Genomic DNA, 21418 nt, shown 5'->3' with positions numbered 1-21418 from the left:
AGTGAAATTCTCTGGTTCTGAGCAAACAACTTCTTTTTTAATTGGAAAAAGTGAAAGGGAGGAAGAGGGAGGAAAAAGGAAGAGATGGAGAGAGGGAGAGAGAAAGAGAAAGGGCTGAGCAGCACAGGAGCTACAGCCACAGGAACCTCACTCCTCAGATCAACATCTGTGGTGACGAATGACAAATTTATTTTTCTACAAAGTTTGTGTATATGTAAAACTGCTGAAGTGCATCAAGATGTCAAGTGCTTTTTGTGACCACCCAGCTTGCCTTGAAAGATAACCAGATGAAAGCATAACTTTAGCACTGGACAGAGCACTGTGCTTTGCAGGAAAAGAGCTTACATACTTTAGCATCAGTTAAAATAGGATTTTTCCTACATCAATCAGACACTAATAATCATTCTATATACTTCTTCTGAAAGTGGGTAGTACTAAAAAAAAAAAGGTGTTGCATACTTGCATCCAGAAGCAGGGTTCATTTGGTGGTCCGTTTGGCCCACATGGTTGTAGATGCCTACACCAGTAATTGACAGAGGTACTAAGATTCATGCCCGTCGTCTTGAGAAGACTCCATATAGGATTTTAATATAGTTTAATGTACAACTGAAAATGTAAACAGTTAAAAAGACAGCTAATAAGGTCTTTTGTTTTTCTTGTGTGACCCATCTGTCCATAATATGTATTACAAAAGGAAAAAGAAATATAGAAGCATGCTTCAAGTTTAGCCTGGAGGATTAAACAAAGAATTGGAAATTAACAGGCCCCCAGACCAGAGGTCTCTGCCGATGATTCACTCTACAGTTGTTAAAAAGTCAAGTAATTACTTTTCCTCCATTAAGGAGTGCTAATTGTTCCTGAACACCAATAGAAAGGACTGTAAGGAAAGTGCTGACGACAAAAGTAATTTTAGCCCTTATGTGCTGCACAAATTAGAAATGTTATTAGTGATTCGAGAGAACAAGCATCTTTTCTAGAATTCAAATGTTAGCAGCACAAATTAGCCAAGAAGACTGAGACACTGCACATCAGTTTTTTGATGACTTGGCTCCAGAATTTCATTTCTTGTTCTTCTTCTATTTGCAAAAATAAAAATGGGCACATAATCGTTGCTTGATTCTTTTGAAGATAGCAGTCTTTCCATCAATTATGACTGCATCAGGATTTCCACTGACTTCTTTAGTAGTTTTGAATATGTACAGAATAAGTGGGCCCACTTGTTTATTCAAGCAGAATAACAGGAAGCTGTTAGCATTTTAGGGATCTTTTACTGCAGGAGGGTGCAGTGTTTCACAAAATCTGAGTATGGAACTTCCCGGCTTCATCCTGGTTGACTTTGCTCGTTATTTCTCATCTGATCATTACTGTGAATTTCAGTTTAAGTGATTACTGATGGGAAGCTGGAGTTAACAAAGTCTCTTGCAAACAACAGGAATTTTAAGTCTTCCAAGATCATAGAAGACTGCCTAATATTTATTATTACTACAGCTATGTAAAGAAAGGCATGGCCAGTTCTCCCTCTTGGCATGATCAAGCACTTGATTCATGCCGTAGAGGTGACATATTCTAAAGAACAAGCCTGTGCCTCAGCTACAGAGGATTCTGCCAACCAAAGACAGTGGACAGATTTTGAACTACATTCACTGCCTCATTTCCATCTGAAGAAACAGATTCCAGATGACTGTGTGTGAATCCAGATCCAGGCCTAGATGTGAGCACAGGCATTGCCAGAACAGATGGTAGATAGTATTTTGTATTTTTTATTCTTTTTTTTTTTTTTTTTTTTTTTTTTTACTCCAAACAGGGCACCCCAGCCCCAGAAAAAGCAGAAAACTTCTGAGAAAGCCTGCAACTGAAACAACACCTCCAGAAGTTCTGGTGTGGTCTATTAGAGCTATCCTGCACATAGTCAACTTAGAGAAAAATAGTAGCGATGCTACTGCTAATAAGAACAGCAGGAGGATTAACCCTGACACAGCCTTTGTAAAGGTACATGCAGCGTGGCAGTGTGACAAGAGAGCCACTTGAAAACCAGTAGGAAGTGGTGTGAGCTACCACTGCACCTAGTACCTTTCGAACAAATCAGTCTGGAACCACCTCTTTGGTTTAGTTTACACTGAGAGTTGAGAAGAGAGAAAAGATGTGAAATGTTGGAAATGCAGATCAGTGAGGGGGGAAAAAAAAAGCAAACGCTTTTTTTGCACAATACGGAACTGTATGCTCAAGGTCAGCAATGTAGGAATAAAGCAGATGAGCCTGATTTTCATACACTCTTCAAGCCAGTGCAGGTCTGTGCAGAGGAGCAGATGAGATGATATACAATTCAGTGTGCTGTGCAGAAATTCACACAGGACTGAACGTCACAGTCCTTATTAGGCATAGTTCTCACAGTGGATGGTGACAGAGCTGTTTTCAGATAAATGCCGAGTGAGCAAAATGATCCTTTTCTTCTCCCCAGAGTAATTCCAGTGCTTAGGGGCACTTGTCATGGTCCATTCTTCTGGACATTGTACATGCACTGAGCAAAACAGCAATCTCTCAGCTAAAGATTTTATGTTCCGAGTACAATAAAGGAAACATTAAATGGCTGTAAGTGGATAGGAAAGCAGGAGTATTTTTAAACTGTCTTTACATAAGGTATTTGTATGGTGAATCTAGCATATAGAACACAGAGGCAGATGTTTTTTGTGAATTACTGTTTCCTTTCAGAGCAGAGCTATCCCTAATGCACAGGTGAAACCATACTTACAGAGGTCACATTCCTGTCAGCAATGCAACAATTTAGCAATTCACTGACTAATTTTCATAGTTTAATTCTAATTTCCATAGTTTAATTCAAAACTCACTTCTTAAGAACAATTCTAAGACTGGAATGTAGGCCTTATCTTTTTTCAAGCCAGAAGGTTGCAGAAGGCAACTGCAGTGCAAGATGTACCTAAGTGCACGGTAAAATGTTTCATAAGGAAAAGAGATTAGTCTTACATGTAAGAAAAGATACTGCCTAAGGCATTAGTTAAGTGAGTTTGCATCAGATTGTTATTTGAAACGAACGTTTACCGAGTAAAAAAACATGATCAAAATATGCTCTTGGTTATTCTGACTAAAGATAAAATTCAAGCCAAGAGTAGTTTATTTATAATAAATAGTAGGTGGCATACTTAGAAAATGCTAGAAATTCTTGGAAACTGTACACCTCTAATTTTCTGTTGCATCTTCTGTAGTGATCTACTGTGCCTAGAGAAAGAAATTATCAAATATAAAACGGTGTATTCTTAAGTCAAATAACTCCAAGATTTTAGATTACCTTTGATTTTGGCATTCAATCTACAAAGCCTTGGAATACTAGTCTGTGATTATATCAGCGTTCCTCTTCAGTCGTTCCACTTGAAATTGTATCTCACATTTTCTCCAAATAACTACTATAAATTAAAACCAGCTCCTCACAGATGATTTGTACTGAAGCTCCAAATCATGGTAATTAAACTTTTATACCACAACACACTGCCATGTGTTTCCAGATACTATTTTATAGAAACCAAAGGCAGGCTTTGTCATGTTATTTGTCCAACATTTTTAAAGGAAGATGCATATGAAAAGAAGTATAGTTGGGTGGGAAAGGCTTTCCACTCCACAAAAATTCTGGGATCTAAAAAATTTTCCTTTTCCACATAAGGAAGAAATTGAACTCTTTTGAAATTTTCCATGAAGAAAGCCACAGAGAGACCACCCCAGGATAGCTAATAAAGCAGTTGTTAGGACATTTACTTGGGAAATGGGAGACTCAGGGTCAAACTCCTGCCTGACAGATGAGGGGCATTGACCTGAATATTCCTCTTCCTAATGAAGAACCCTAATTACAAGACATCGGAGTATAGTGACACGAAGTTTGCCGTCTGTTTCTCTCCTTTTCATTTAGGAAGTTTCATTTTGGACCAGAAACATAATTTTGACTAAAATTTTGTCAAAACTGATAACATTTCTGGAAAAAAAAATGTTGCTTTTAAGAAATTGGCATTTTCCAAAGAAACACAGCTGTCCCTGAACGGCTCTTATTGGAAGTTGTAAGCCAGAGGTTTTATGGCCAGGATCTATGGATTACAGCATTATTTGCAAGTGGTAAAGTCATGCATAAATTGGACCTGTAATTCTAATAAAGTGCTACTTCTGTGTATCTTATCAGTTATCTCTTGGACCATACTACATGTATCCTAAGACAGTAAGCTAAAAATCCAAAAAGTAAGAAAGGTGACTTTAGTCATACTATGTTAACGTCTATTTTAGTAAAATACTGAACATATAACTAGCTAAATTCTATCTTAGATTCAACACTAATGATTAAAAACTGACTAGAAATGACTAGATATATGTTTGTGGACAGAGGTAGATATTTTTTACTGTCGTTAAACATATTGCTTTCCTTAAAGGCTCTCATTTTACCGACATCTTGTTTCCCCTGTCTTTAAACTCCTTTCTATTTAAACCTAAAACCAAAAAAGCATCCTTCATCCAGGGCAGCTTAAAGCCAGCTCCAACGCAGCATGAGATACATTCTCTCTTTCAGTGGGACATTGCATTTACCCACTCTCATGTCAAGAGCCCACCAGAAACCAGTTGCATGGCAACAAGGTGCAGGTACTTCTTGCTTTCCGAGACACCAGTTATTCACCTCTCCAATTGGTGTTTTTGGTGCCATCATTCCACACAGTGTTGCACATCTTTTACCAAATTCTTTACCGAAGGTTTTACAATAACAAGCCACTTTAAAAAAACAATAATAAATAAATCTTAAATCAGTGAAGAGTTACCATTTTTGTTAATTTTTTGGACAGAGAGTGACAAAAGATACTGATATTTGATTAAGCAATAAAAAAGGGAGCCAATGCAAAACTAGAAGCAAGAAAAAAGTTAAACGAAAGCTGCTGAGACTATTTTACAGCAGGTGCTACACTTCAGTAGTAGATATATAAAATCAGGAAAAAATGTATGGCAGCCGTAACTCTGACCTTTGCCCCTTCACTTTCTTATGACTAACTGTAGTGTCATTTTGAATTGTTTTTTTCCTTATTTAAGCACACTGAAAATAAAGTTTAATACCAATGAATAAACTATAAAAGGTAATAGTTTGTATTTATTCAGAGCAGTCCTTTTTTGCGGATAACGCTTTGTTTAAAATGACTTCTTTTTCCACTCAATATGTAATCTATTTAAAGATTAGTTTGACAGCGCAAAACTGCAGACATGACAACACACTAAATATTTGTATGCTCTTTTGCATTTTTAAGGTTTTCTCCAAACTACAGCTGATGAGTTTTGCTTTTACTATGCAAGAAAAGATGGTGGTGTATGCTTTCCAGATTTTCCAAGAAAACAAGTGCGAGGGCCAGCTTCTAACTCCCTGGACCACATGGAGGAATATGACAAAGAGGAAGAGATCAGCAGGTTCATAAAGATAAATGTTGTTTAATCTGAAAAAAATAAAATCACAAAGCCTGTGGTTTTCACAGTGAACCAGCTCAGTCTGTGCTTATGCTCAGCAGCTGTGTTTTCCAGATGGTACTTTCTCTTGCCTTAGCTGGTGTATATTGAAGAGAAAACTATGTTAGCTTCAATATTTCACTAACATTTTATATTGAAGTTGCCTAAAAGGTGTTAGAATCTTGGCTTGATCCAACCCGTGGATCTTGGTTAGGGTCCATGCTGTGGGTGATGCATCTTTCTAGGATGTCATTTCTACCTACACTTAACATTACTAAACAACTATGACAGGCTTATTATTGAAGTATCTGTATTATGTTTTTCAGTCTTTTTCTTCCATTTGATTTTCACTGTGGAAGTTATTAAAAGATTGTAAATAAACTTTATCACTGTAAGTCACTAATGGGCTTTCAAAACCAAATTTTGGAAAATTGTAGAATTGCTGGAATTTACTGTGTTTATTAGATTTCTTTCTATTAATAAATGCTTTTTCTCTTTTTTAAACTACATTTTACATATTAGTCTACATTTCCGATCAAAGATTACATGATTTTTTTTCTTATATAGAAATTTTACTCAAGTGAAGTTCAATTTGATTTTCAGTACTGTCTGCTTGCGTACATTCATGGAAATAGCTTATGCTGGATTGTATAGCTCCATTTGTAAAATCACTAAAGAAAAATCATTTTATCTTTTAGGGATGTTACTTTGTCACAGTTATGGGAAGGAAGGCATTTCTCACTACTTTTTAACATTTTTTTTTAGAAAACACAGACACAACTGCTTCTGTATTCAGGAAGTCATGAGTGGACTAAGGCAGCCTGTTGGAGCAGTACATTGTGGGGATGGATCTCATCGCCTCTTTATTCTTGAGAAAGAAGGATATGTGAAGATTTTCAGTCCTGAAGGAAACATGATCAAGGAACCTTTTTTGGATATACACAAGCTTGTTCAAAGTGGAATAAAGGTTGGAATTTTTACTTATATCTATCTGTTTATATTTTAGCCTCTGTCTAAGGAAAAGGGGAAGAAACATTTTTGAGAAAAAAAAAATAATTTACATAATAAAAAGAAAAGTAATGGCAACAGTCCCCGCAGTTCTATCTGGCAAAGAAATGAATACTCTTCCTTAATTCATGAAGGGACAACGTAGCTTCTTAGAACTATCTTCACGTTTTTATTTTTCCCTCCATTTTGTCCTCACTTCAAATTCAGAAGAGAATATACATCAGCACCGCGTAGCATTATCTTTGTATTTCAACCTTTGTGCTCATTCCCACTGAATTCAGATGAGGTTTGCTGTTATTCCAGTGGGGGCAAGTTTGGCCTGGAGCATCGCGTGACCTGCAGGTGCTCAGCAATGCCCAGGGAGCAGGAGGGCCTTTGGAGGCGTGCTGGGAGAGGGCAGGGTGCTCTCTGCCTCTTAGCTCAGCCTCAGAGTGGCACAGGCTGCCCTGACAGGAGGCTCCCATTTGTATTTGAGATGCACATAAGAAGTCATTTACCCGCAAATTCAAGTGTGAGTGTGGACTGGTGCGATGGCCTTCATACTGCTTAATGGCAAAACTGCTCCTGGCTTTTGTGGTCAGGGGAGTATATGGTGGATGGGCTGTGATGGCAATATGCTGGTGAGGAGGAGGTAAGAGATCACATCTAGGTGTGGGTAACTTCTACTTGAAAATCTGTAAGTCTGTTGAGTGACATTCTGCTTTAGAAATACCACAAATATTGTTCCATCTTGATTTTTTTTTTTTTTTTTGTCACATTTTAGAGTGGTAAAAGAAGTAAAACACAGATACATAAAGCAAATTTAAATTGTGGCATACTCTCAACAGAGTAAATTTAAATAGTAATTATGCTGAAAAACATTCAGAGTATTTAAAATGCATAGCACGTGCTAAGTAGTCTTTTTGAGTTTCAGATATGAGGTCAGTAAGCCAATTTAAGAAAATCTGAATGTTTTTGTTTTATGCTGAAGCAGATAAGTATATGACATCTTTTTAAGGAAAAGAAACAACTTTTACAAATGTGAGATTTCTTGAACTCTTCCCTTTATGCCTGTATAGGTAGGCGGTACGTTCAAGATCCCAAAACCAAATGGTCGTTTTAGGGATCTGTTTGCAAATCAATCTAAAGCTGATTTGTGCTTCTTATCTGAAAATTCTGATAGTTTGTGAAAAACAGACTGAGACTTTCTGCAGAAATTCTTCCAGTCCCAAATAAGCTTTCCTGGAGGAAACTTTTACAGCTGGAACTCAGAGGCTAGACTAAATGGAAAACGGATTTTCCTTGCTTTTAGAATAGCCAATAGCCTAGTTGATAAGACTCTCAGCAGCTACCCTGAGATTCAAACTCAACTTCTTGTGCTGTTTTAAATCAGCAACCTGATCTTTTTTAGTCTCTTTACTACCCTAACCATCATATAATACTCTAAAGCCAATCTGTGTAAATAATGTGATGTTCTCTAAGCTTGAAGATCTAATTCCATTCCCTGAGATAACAGTCCAGTGCTTAGGGATAATTGTATAGCAATGTTTAATGTAGGCTGGCAAGAACAGAGGCTTTACGTACTTTCAGATAAGGAGAAAGGGAATGTGCCTGGAAGCAAAACATCAGCTTTTAAATAGAGAAAAGAATGCGATGAATTAGAAATGGTAAATAAATCAATAAATAGAATACAACAAAATCATATAACACAAATGGTAGTTTTGAAACAAATATTCTCAACATTTTTTGTTTTTATCCTCTGCATTCTGGTTCCCATAATCAGTGTCCATTGTTCTTTACCTACAAGGATACAAGACCACTGTGAAAAAAATAACTATTCCATCAAAATAAAATACATGAAGGTAATTCGATGTTATTTGCACTTTATTCACTTTAAAACTAGAAATCAGTAATGTAGAGTGGAAGAACAATTTGCTATCAGGTAGCGCAGCCAGGAATTTAAAAAGACTTTATGTAAAACACTGCTTTTACATGCAAGGTGTGAGAACCACAGAATGCATTCTCTGTGCCTAGTCAAGACAGGCATCTAGCATAAGGTAGGTGAAGCTGTATGTACGCATTTTGCTCAACATGCCTTATTCTTCTTTATAGTAGTGCACGTGTGAAAAAAGTAAAATGTAATCAGTGTAGTTTTAATAGACCCTGATTAAACTTAGGTCCATATTTTCCAATGAAGTGTTTTACCAAGGTAACATGGTGCATATTTTTTAATTCTCTGTCCATTTACATAGTAATGTAATATGAAGTGATATCACTAAAAAGTGTTTTGGACAGCTGTCACAGTAACATATTCTTTGTGTTGATAGGTAGAGTAAAACAGTGGTGGTTGACTTCATCTTTTTTTTTTCTAACTTAAAAAGGAAATTTAGGAGTGATAAATCACTACATTGTCACAAAGCAGCAAATCTGATGCATAATGATTTTACAAAGAATATGCTTAAAACCTTGCTCTGGCAGATATAAGTAAGAAACAAAATAAAATATATCCTTCACAAAAATAATCCTGGACTTTGGTTCTGACCTCATTAACATCATTTCCCTCATGACAGCTCTGGCAGTCAGATAAGGAGGTGACACGTCCCACCCACAAGGGGAGGAAAGGGGGGACCAAGCATGCAACATAAGATAGAAGTGACTGTATTGTATGGAATTGTGCCATTATATTATCATAAGAAGATGCTATTTTGTTCTTCTCATGAACTAATGTTTCCTGTGTTGATGAAATTCATTTGGAGCTCCTAATGTTGCTGCAAGTGAGCTCCATGGTCTTCACTGGTGTTCCTAAACTAAACACTCAGACAGAAATATTGGAATTGATTCTTAGCAGTCACCTCTGTGAAAGTCTGTGGATATAAATGGAAGTTAAGGAAAGTGGAACGACCTGATACATGTCTTATTGTTCCAGTGACTTTAAATGATCCTTGTAGCCACTGGGCTCTGGGTAGATGATTCAATTTTAAGGAGTTCAAATGAAAGAGAAGAAGTGGTAGTTTTATATGTTGCCAGTATCTTAGAGGGAATCTGTGCAAACACGAGGAAGTATTTCTTAAAAGAGAGGGAGACATGTCTGGATGATTGTAGCTTGAGCTTCCCATGTGCCCTCCTATGAAGAAAGGTTGAGGGAAGTGAACTTGTTGAGCTTAAAGGAAAGAAGGCTCTGGGGAGACCTCACTGTGGCCTTCCTATACTTGAAGGGAGCATAGAAAGAGGATGGGCAATGGCTGTTTACGGGGGTGGATAGTGATTGGACAAGGAGGAATGGTTTTAAACTGAGACAGGGGAGGTTTAGGTTAGATATTAGGAGGAGGTTTTTCACACAGACGGTGGTGACGCACTGCAACAGGTTGCCCAGGGAGGTTGTGGATGCTCCGTCCCTGGAGGCATTCAAGGCCAGCCTGGATGTGGCTCTGAGCAGCCTGGTCCAGTGGTTGGCGACCCTGCACATAGCAGGGGGTTGAAACTGGATGATATTTGAGGTCCTTTTCAACCTAGGCCATTCTATGATTCTATGATTCTCCTAAATGGAAATGAGATGCAAGATTCCTGATTTAAAACTAACAAACAAACAAATAGACAAAAACAAAACAAAACAAAACAATCATCTGAATAGCTTAACAAACAATTTTTCTCTGCACATCTCTTGGTAATTCTTGAAAGCACAATTAGCAGGAATATCGTTTGGATCTTCTATTTTTCAACTTAGTTGTTGGAAGATATGGTAGATCTTAATCAATACGTTGCTAATTAGGCATATGTGGCCCTTGGTGCAGTATGTGTAGATGGATTAGACACTTGGCCAAATCCCTTCTGTCACCCTTCACCTTTTCTTCCCTTTCTCAAGAATGTGTTGAAAAGGCCGAAGCTGTTTACCTCAGTAATACCCCAAAATTGATTAAATACGTAAGTGGGGCATGTACCTGTAACTTGAATCTAGGACATGCCTCTGAGCTCAAACATCTTGGAATATATATCCTGGAAAATACTGTCCAATTCCATCACCTGTGTCCACTGATTAAAGGCTAGCCTGAATATGTGGCATATACGTAGAAAAATAGAATGAGCATTTACAAGAGTAAGAGCCCATCCCCTAAAAGCATGCTTCCTTGATCTGTTGGATTTACTTCTCCATTACACTGTGGTGAAGGCAGTTGTTAGTTAGAGAGCAACATACTACAGTTGTTCTTTCAGAATTATGTAACTGAGACAATTCTAATATGAAAACATTACTACCTGCTTTTTCTTTTGAACTGACCATCACTGTTGTTGTTTTCTTTCTGTTTTAAATTATTACGAAGCAGAAGAGAGGTGTAAAACTTCTGTGCAACGCTACTGAACTAGATATGGTAGTACTTTGATTTCAGTTGTGTTTAAGGAGACCTTATAACTGGTTATCAACAAAATTTAGCCCTCGTGTCTGAATCTGTTGTCTAAATTATATTGTAAGGAAGTGTGATTTGGCAACAAAAAAGGAAGAACCTACTCCTTCTCTTAGGAGGTACATGCAATAATCGCCTATCAAAATACTTTCTGAAAAACAAAGTACCTCTAGAGCTGTGATTGTAGAGAACTTCCTCCAGTCATTAAAGCATTTTTGTGGTCCTTCCCTACAATCATTCCACTTTTCAACATTCTTTTAAAACGAAAGACCTCAGAACTGTGCACAAGAGCCAAACTGACAACATCTCATGACCACCGATCGTAGATCAAGTCCCTATTATCAACTACTCTATTTATAAATCTACTGATTGAATTAGATCAAAAAGCAGAATAGTAGTTGGGTTCCATTTTCTGTTGCTTGTCATTTCTAATCCTTAAGTAATGTTCATTGTTACTTTTGTTGTCTGTGGCCATAGACAATGTGTTGTTCTGGCATTTGTCTGTGGGTTCACAGATTGTGTATCTAGTAAGAACAGCTGCAGTCAATTGGGCTTTGCCTCTTTGCTTCATGCAATGCCTAGAGTGGAAACCCTTGCAAAACAGGGTAGAACTTAAAACTGCCTTTATGAAACTACTACTTTTACTTGTGTAGAGATCTTTTCTTCTTTCTTTTGAAAAGTAGAAACATGGGCATACTACGATAAAGGGCAAAGCCTTTCAGGAAGGAAAGGGCACGGCAGGGAAGGAAGAAAATTGATAAAGGGGCAGAAAATCCCAGTGAAATAGTACTGAAGACCACTGCAAAGAATACTTGACTCCGTGACTTTACTCACATTCTTTACTCTCGAACTATGGTTTTCATTGTCACAAACAAATTTTAACAGAGATTTCCCTAACTCCTAAGCCACGTTAACCTTTTATTTCATCTCACTTCCAGGTTAATCAGGAAAACTAACTTTATGTTGTTTTTCTTTTAATTCTCAAAGTTTTTAAAATGCTGTATTACCGTATAATTCCTTGTAAATATATTAACATTCAGTTCTGTTTACGCTGAAAAAATATATAAATATCAACAACCATTATTTTAAGTGTATGCGCACTAAGTTTTTGAGTAATAATCTTAAGAGAAGTTATACGTTAAGTATATTCCTTAGTGTATGTTGTTTGATTTTAATATCAGATCACAAGTACTTGCAGTCCTGCAAAGTCTTATTCATGGGTGATCCAGTGATTCAGACAGGAATCGTCTATGAGTGGGACTACAGGAAAAGGTTTTCAAGGTGATGCAATGAAACTGATGTGGAACATATGCAGTAAACCCATTTTCCACCCATAACAATTTTCACAGTCAGTATACAGCTTTGAAAGTAGATCATCAGGTATTAAATATATGCTTGCTATGATGCTACAAGTCAATCATTCCAAAGCTTCTCAGGTTGAAATGAGCACCGTGTCACCATAGGCAGCTTTTTGCAAGAATGCAGGATTAGTAGTGAAACTTTTACTGTGCCTTCAACTGTGTTTGCATTGCAGCATAACTTTTAATTGCATAATTACATATGAATCAGATCATTCAGTATAAAATTCAAATCAAAACACAGGAAAAAAAATACCACTACCACCAGTACTGACACAACATGTTTCATGGAGTTTATAATAGGCTGTAGAGCCTCTACTGTGAGGAGTGCTGCTACAGAAAACTACAATAAAACAGTGATAAAATCTTTTTAAATTTTAACGTGTGAGTAGAATAAGATTGATTATGTTGTTTGCTGAATTGTACTCTCAGTTTTATCATCACTAAAATCTCCTACAAACTCCTCTTGATATTATGAACATTTTAGTCATTATGTTGATTCACAGACCTCATTTAACATATACATTTTCCACTGGTACTAACAGGATTTATGTTACTGACAAAAGACAGACAATTCATTGTCTCATTATTCCTTGTAAACCCAGTAATTTCAATGAATTAATTTTCTTCTGAATTGTTCCATGGATTAGGGTGAAATTAATGAACCTTTCTTCACCTTCCCCTTTACCTTGATATCACAGAACAAGCTGGGCTGTGCTCCAGTAACCAGCAGTTTATACTCCTGACAAAATTATCATCTGCCATCAGCTCCCTAGAGAGCTGAATTTATCATGGCTACTAAATTTGTGATCAGTTACTCTCAAATTGGATTATTCTGATGCATGGAGTGGATGGGGTCTAGGACTGGAAGGAGGATTGGGAGATGTTATCTAAACTTCTTCCATCTTCAAGCTAGCTTAAACCCTTTCTTCTACCAGACCAAGCTAATACCCACTCACAAAGAATATAGATAGAATATAGATAGTTCTTTAAAGTAATTATGTTTGAATATAGAATGCAAATACAACTCATATCCCGTTATAGGCAGTGCAAGATTTGATTTTCATTTTAGCCTACAGTTCCACCTATGCTAAATGTAAATACTACTTGCTGTCTTTTTCCTGTACTCCTAGCAAAGAATGATTAAATGATAAGTCTGTTTAAGATATGTGATTAGGCCCAGGCAGAGTGGCAAGGAAAATAACATTATTGGCATATAAAAATTGTAAGTTCTGGGGTATTTTCTGATTTCTCAGAACTCCTTTTTCAGAGTAATGGAAGGTGAGATTCTGGAATGTCTTTAGTGAGAAACCGAAATGCCATCTTGTGCATGCTGATATCAGGCAAAAAATGACATGGCAATCAATGTATACTTCAGTTCTCCACTGGGAGACTGCATGTTGGGAAGCAATGAAGGCTGTTCTTCAGGACAGGACTTATGTGTGAAGTTATGTGGGGTCTTAGGACATTAGAGAGTTCTCACTCATTCAGGAGGTCAGAATGGATGCAGTCCTACTTGAAGCACAACAAACATCGTTTCTGTGGCCACATCTCATCTGTGACCTGTCCAGTAGGAGTCACAATTAATTTGCTTGAAATGTGTTGCCATAATTTAGGCAGAAAACTAGGAAACAATGGTAAAGTTGTGAATATGGCCAAATTAGAAAGTACAGGACATTTTAATAAGACAAACCAAACCCAACACATGCTTGTGATGACCTTAAACATTAATGAAATAGACCTAATGCACTCAGCAAACACTTGACAGTTGGCATGATAATTCAATCCTTCCCATTAAGATGAAAAATTCCATTAAAGAAAAAATTCTTTAAGGAGTTTTTATAAATAGGATTTTTGAGAAGCTGATGAGGACTTTATATATTTCAGCTGCATTCAGACATGTAAAATACAATTAGTGTCTTAACTAAGGACTGTATAATGACAGCGAAGTTTGCCTGGATTTTCCATTAGCCATTTGCAGATTTTGGTTATAATCCTGAACGGTGCACAACAGTCCTTTGAAAGTGGCTGTATCCTATCACCTTATAGCTATGTTGCCTGCACAGAAAATAAGGATTTTTACAATTCCAAAAAGCATGTGCTAAATGCTCCAGAGACATCTATTTTTGTGTGAGAGACTGAACTAGATAGCCGTACTTGAGCTAGAAATTGTAGAACAGTGCAGTGACTCTCAGGTTGTAAGCTGACCAGATGAAGAATTGCCAGTTTATTCTAAGGAAATTTGAGTCAACAAAGCACGATCATTTCTGTTGATTTTGGGTAGTATGTCTTAGATTTGAGGAGCTGAGAGGGGAAAGAAGATAATACTTTATCATTTTACATGCACATGTGTAGATTTTAATGTTCTGTGTTTCCTTGAGAGGAATCCCGTGGTGCCAATTAACCTAACTTATTCCAAAACAATTTGCTGTTTGGAAAGAATAATTTTCATTGTGGGTGTTCCATGAAATTGTATGCCTTATACCCTGTTATTACTGAGATGTGTGTAGTGCAATTGAGAGTGCCAGTTTCTGTTCCATGCACTGTATAGATTATAGCTGTATCCCACACACAGTGCTAGATAATCCCTACTTTAATTTTGTTATGTGTACAAATCCTTTCTGAACATTTAGCGGTTTTAAAAATGTAAAAATCCATCATCTTCTGAAACTGCTTTTGTTAAAACCGAAAGCTGAATTTAGAAGTGATCAAAACCAATGAAAAACATGGTAATTATCTACTTAAAATGAAATTATTGCGTTTGCTGAAATATAGCAGGCAGATCATGATATCCAACACAAAATGGCAAAGAAGGAATAACGTTACGCAGAAAATTCCATGGTTTTTAGCCAACACAGTTTCAACCACATGTTTTTCTTTAATGGGAGGAGGCTTAACAGTGCACTAAGGCTCCATGATTCATCATCCCTTTAAGCTCTTGGACACCCCAAATTCTGTAACGAGGTCCTAGAATACTTCAGTGAACACATAAAAGAGCACAAAAACAGTACCTGCTGTCCTTGGGAGTTTTGTACCTTCACATCCATCATTGCTATATGAGTCCTTCTGGTGTTATATCCCGTGTACCATGCCGTACAGAAAACAGGTAATTTATTTGTCTTAAAAGAGATTCTGAATTGAAAAACACACACTTTCATAGTGAATACAGCCCAACTGCTATGCCTACATGTACTTCCCCCAAATGCCACAGAACAGTGTTCTTCTGTCACTTCTTACACACATTTTCTCACATGCTTTTAACTCCTATTCTTTAGACAGAATCAGCAAGTTAAACTGAGGAAGGAACACTTCCTTTGATGATCACTGCTATATTATTGTGTTTTCCACCCATTTTATTCCCTTACCAGTTAAAGTTGGACAAAATGATCTGTCCCTAATTTAAGTTGGTATATATTTCTTGTTTTACAAAATTGTCAGAACTTTATTCCCATTACTGAGAAAAAACCCTCTGAAAGATGAAACCACTTAGTAGCTGACACTTAATTTTGGTCACTGTCAGTGCATACTCATAGTGCTGGAATTTTAAAAGAAATTAGTCCATCAATCTCAATAAAGTAGTATTTTCTCTTAGATTTAGTTTGGAAGACGGAATATACAGTCTGTGGGAGAGAGATCTGCAAAATACTTTCAGCCACTTGTTTTCAATTTACAGCAGATATTTTTTAAAACCTTGATCTATCTCACTGGCATTGAATCTCAATCCCTACAGCTGAATTGCAACAAGTTTAATTTATGTAATAATCATTTCTGCTGTGCTAACTGAATGCCCCAAGAAAATATGAAAGAGGGAGCAATTCTCTAGAGTTTTGCATTTTTGACGTTGCTAAAAAATTTGTGAATTTCTATCGGTTGGACTCCCAATGACTGTAACAGCTCAGAGACAGCATACCACAAGTGCTAATAGATGAATGGACCTGAGTCACACTGGTAGTCTGAAGGAGAAGAGACTTTATTTTTTTTAATATCTAACTACATAAGAAAAGTAGCACTTACTTAAACTGGTAGTACCCATATTATTTTTGGAATTGTGAACATCTTTCACGAGGAGTCGTGTTAGAAGGAAGTTAGCACCTTTAAGGTAATAATTTCAAGTTCCTCTGTGAAGAAAATGAATGTCTTTCCTTTAAAATTTGAATGCTTAATTGTGTATTATGAATGCAAATAGTATTGTGTGCATCATAGGAGCCTAGCAGAAGATGTAACTAAGCACTGTTGAGTCTGCTTATCAAGTCACTGTTTAGGCATACTAATGAATGCAGCAAAATCTTGAATGCTTTAAGGTCTAGCCAAATAGAATTTCAGATGAAAAGAAAGGAAATGCAAAATGTTGGCAGCTTACATTACAGATAATTTCCTCCCCTATAGCTGTCTTACAGGCTATGACAGGATGGTGACTTTTTGAGGGAAAGAGCAAGAAGCCAATGGTGTTGTCTAAAAAGCATGTGTGTACACGTTTAAATAAATGAGTAAGATAACAAGCCATACAAGTTTTTCCCTACAGTTGCTTGTAGGTCATTGAATCACTATAAAGCCCTGACACATACAGTGCAGTTCCAAATGTTATTTCAAAAGCCTGAAGCAACAGACAAATCCAAAGGCAGCAAGTGTTAGGAACAGCCTAGTAAAAACTAACACCTGCCTGTTTTCACCCCCTCACCTTCCTCGCTGGGGTAAATCAAAACCACAGCCAGTGTCCTTGTTTCCCAAATGCCAGTGGGGCTTGGAAGGCCACAGATTAAAACAGATAAGCCCCTGTATTTCTGAGAGTTAAAAAAATATATATAAATAGTAATCAGTTAATGTAGCAGTAAATTAAGTTCTTGAAACAGAAACATTCAGAAGTGTGGGCTTGCTGTAGTTTAATAAGCCAGTATTTTGCTACTATTATTTTTCATTAATATTTATCATTTCTTACGGGGAGATAAACTCTCTTGAAATTAAATAGCTATTTTGATAATTTCACTTCAAAATAGTACACTAAATACTTGTTGCACAGTTGAAAGGAGAATAGTTAAATGTAAATCAAATAAGACTATTTTGTCTGAAAAGTGAATGTATTCTATCTGTACAAATATTTCAACTTCCAAGAACAAGTATTCTAAGTGAAAAAGAGGTAAATAATTGAAGGAAATTGACTTAATTAGCTACTTAACTAACTGGTAACTTTTCATGTCACTTTACATGAACAGCTTAAAAAAATCCATGAAAGGAAGTGCTATTCTATCATCAGTGCTAGTGCTATTAATAGATGAAAACTCATCTTTTAGTAAGATTTGAGAATTCCCACCTTTGTTCAGTAGAACAAAAAGTACCTTTAACAATCAGTGAACAATTTAGGAGGTGAAATGAAAACACAATTAATTGGAATCCTTTGTACTGAATTCAATTTCTTTGATTTTCTTAGATCCCGCAATTCATGAAAATATTGATAACGTGTGTTTTAATACAAAATAAAGAGAACATCTGATGATTCTCAATAGATTCACAATCTACGAGATATTTAATAAAGGGGAGGTTTTTGGGAAAAAAAAAAAAAACACAAAAAAAAACCCACAAAAAAAAATAAACAGCACCAAAGAGAAGCACCAAGTTTCAAAACAGTAACTAATTGTGTACTAATTGTTTAGCAAACATATATGTATACCAGTAAACAGTGATAAATTTCAAAAGGCGTTGCTTATATAACAGTATCACTCTGTCTGCCGTGTTTAGAGAAGCTACTAAGGCTGGCTGTACAAAACTTACACTTCTTCCATTATGTTTCCTCATACTCTTTGTTAATTGTCCTGCTATTTGCAACAAGTAGAATAGTGCTTTCTTAACATTGTTTGCAACTACACGGTTCTTCATTTGATCAAAAACTGGGGGAATTAGAGTTTGTGTTCAACACATTTAAGGCCCAAGTCTGTGATACTCTGTGCTTCAGTTCTAGCTGTTTGAAACTTTATCGTCTTAATTTTGAAACAGAACATACACTGTGTTGTTCTAATTGCACTGGCTTTTACAAAAGAACTTTGTACTGGATTCAGCAAAGTTAAAGGGTTTCCAAGATCATGGTCTTGGCTCAGGATAAATGGAGCCAATGAGCTAAACAAATTCCTGCTTTCTTGCTTCTTATAGTACTAGAAAATGGGAAGAGTGAAATACTTTCACTGCTTTATAAAAGTGAAACAATTCTGGAAACAGCAAAAATTTAAGTAAGTTAACCGTGTTTATCTCAGCAAGACACACCATTTCAGAAGTTACTTTTAGGTTTGTTTGGAAACATGAGCCACAAATATAAAATTAATGAAGTAAACGTTTCTCCCGTGGTAAAAGTTTAAGAGCAATCAAATTTTGATTTAAAAAAGCAGCAAAATTTAGCCTAGTACAGATAAATATTAGTGCTTGTGTAATACGTGATAGTAATAGTTGTCTTGCACTCTGCTGAATGAGAATACACGTCTGTATTTGTTTTAACTTCTGTTGCAGCGAATGCTTTTCTAATGAGAGAGATTTTAAAATTGGGATTGAAATATATGAGTAATGGGGGAAAAAAGGGACTTCTAATCGGGAAATGAGTGTACATTCTTTCAAAGTCATGTTTATAAGTTCAGAGAAGCAAAGACAAGCCATGTTTCAATCTGCTTTTTAAAATTGCCATATAGTTCATCAACAAGGCTTGTTTACAGTGAAATCTTAGCCTAACAACAACTGATTACTTGAGATGCGTTGTTGGACGTTGTAATATGCTTTCAGTTGAACTGTATCTCCATTTCTATTTATTGCATATTGTGTTATCATTAATTTGTAGCTTGGGTTTCAGGTTTACACAGGAAAAATATTAATCATATAATGAATCAGCTGCTTTTTCAGTAGACATAGGCTCTTAAACCATGGGAGAATCTGTAATTTGTATGTGCTGATTTTAAATAATCACAGGATATTTAAACTGTAACCATTCATTCTGCATAAACCTGAATTTCAACACCCGGAGTTAGGTGGGTAATGACCTCCTGATTCATGCACACAGAGCAGATTCTGAATTTACAAAACTACGTGTGGTTTCACTGACAATTAAGCCCTTTTGACTTTATCCACTCTTATAAGTGCATTGAATAAACAAATATTTTGTGGTGACTTTTTCACAGATATTGTAGGCACATGTTTTTAAGCCTTCTCAGTATAATAGTGGAATAAAGTGTAGACACCAAAGACAATCGTTTATTAGAAAAATTATGGAACCCCGAAAGGGAGAATCCAGTCCTGATGCAGGCCTTGAGTAAAAAATATGAGTTGCTCAGGAAGTTAATGTGGTTGAGCCACTAAATAAAAATGACTATAATATAATTAACTTCAACATCCTCCCATGGGGTCCTACCATGAGGTAATAATATTACAGTACTTTTCAAAAAGGGAAGATTTTTATATTGAGGAAGTTAGAAATAGCCTGAAGGGGAAAGTTAGGAAATTAAAATCCATAGAAGCAGCATGGAAGTTGTTTAAAAGTACCTTATTAGACTCAGAGAAAGTATGTATATACTGGAACAATTAGGAATCAAGAAGGTGAGAAATATAGCAAGGTACGAGGGAATGTTCAGGCCCCCTAAAAATAATAATCCTATAATAAAATGGAAATTCAACTCAAGCGACACTAATAGAATGGAATATAAATTCTGAACACCAGAGTAAGGGTTATATCCTGCCATTGTTTCACTGGCAAAGTAAGTAGGAGTTTCCCATAAACATTTATGGTAGAACAACATTCTGATGTTTGAGAGGAAATTTAAAGAACAAATGGAAAAAAATGAATAATTGTGATAGAAGAACTTCCTTCACCTAGGTGATGATCTTTGGCAAAGGCTACTTAACTACACTAACAGTGTGAAAGCAAAAGATACAGCTTGATTTCCTCATCTAAGAGAGACTAGGAAAGACACACCTCTTAGTTCATGTTTGACATTTGCTGTTTCTCCACCTGTAGTGGAGAAAAAAAGAAGAGAGAGAAAGAAGAAAAGTACTCGGAAGCACCAGAATAAACTACCCTTTAAAAAAAGTGCTTCAAAGGAAATGAAAATTGGGATGGATAAGATAACAATGTTGTACCATTTATTTGCACAGAAAATAACTAAAATATGTAGAGCTGGCAACAGTAGGTCTCCGAAGATCATCGTGTAAACTACAGAGAAGTGAGAACCTAGAAAAAATCCTAGATGAGAAAAATTAAGGGAATTGTAAAATTAGGTCAGAAAAGCAGCTTGTGTTTGAATTTGCTGCTGCCACAAACAGATTTCTGATAAAAGAAATTAGTAAGATAATGAAAAATAAAATAGCTGAGATTTTTAGAAGTTTGTATACAGTGTTTCTGAGAAAAGTAGAATGAAAGATTGCTAGTCATAAAATAAAAACCTGTTACAGTTCAGAATGCACTTGGGGAAGAAAGCTCTATACCAAAATCACAGAATCATCAAGGTTGGAAAAGACCTACAAGATCATTCAGTCCAACCATCCACCCATCACTGACAGTTCTTACTAAACTATGTCACTCAACACAACATCCAAACATTCCTTGAACACCTTCAGGGTTGGTGATTCCACCACCTCCCTGGGCAGCCCATTCCACTGCCTGGCCACTCTTTCAGAGTAGTATTTCCTAACTTCCAGCCTGAACCTCCCTTGGCACAGCTTGAAACCATTCCCTCCAGTCCTATCACCAGTTACACGAGAGAAGAGGCCAACCCCCAGCTCACAACAACCTCCCTTCAGGAAGTTATAGAGAGCAATAAGGTCTCCCCTGAGCCTCCTCTTCTCTGGACTGAACATTCCCAGCTCCCTGAGCCTCTCCTCATTTGGCCTGTGCTCCAGACCCCTCACCAGCTTTGTTGCCCTCCTTTCAATACGCTCCATGGCCTCAATGTCTTTCTTGCAGTGAGGAACCCAAAACTGTCCAGAAGATCTGGACAGACCTCCAGTATTGGTATACTGTCAAATTGGGTGAAAAAGAGGAGAAACGGATAATAGATATCTTGAAACTAATTTTAAAAACATAATCTAAGATTCTTTGTTTTCTAGGAAAACATTTAGTACTTTTATTATGCCTGCTAATGATTGATGATTAACTAAGTGGCAGAATTCTCTGGTGATACAAGTTTAGAGTACATTGGTAGGAAGTCTAGAGAAATGGTGATTAAGTGGTAGGTG

The 21418-nt window shown here is 36.5% G+C and overlaps 2 protein-coding genes across 2 annotated transcripts in view; one reads left to right on the top strand and one right to left on the bottom strand.

Moving 5' to 3' along the window:
- The window catches only part of ANAPC10 (anaphase promoting complex subunit 10), a 230615-nt gene that overhangs the window by 90490 nt on the left and 118707 nt on the right, over nt 1-21418 (bottom strand). The window lies entirely within an intron of this gene.
- The window catches only part of HHIP (hedgehog interacting protein), a 72552-nt gene that overhangs the window by 8911 nt on the left and 42223 nt on the right, over nt 1-21418 (top strand). The window contains exons 3-4 of the mRNA XM_072336757.1: nt 5283-5439; nt 6241-6442. Of these exons, the coding sequence (XP_072192858.1) occupies nt 5283-5439; nt 6241-6442 (359 nt within the window). The remainder of the gene's footprint in view (nt 1-5282; nt 5440-6240; nt 6443-21418) is intronic.

The sequence above is a fragment of the Excalfactoria chinensis genome, chromosome 4, assembly GCF_039878825.1.
Source record: "Excalfactoria chinensis isolate bCotChi1 chromosome 4, bCotChi1.hap2, whole genome shotgun sequence".
Taxonomy (NCBI): Eukaryota; Metazoa; Chordata; class Aves; order Galliformes; family Phasianidae; genus Excalfactoria; species Excalfactoria chinensis.
Note: the sequence above shows the minus strand (reverse complement) of the source record. Positions and strands in the feature narration are given on the sequence as shown.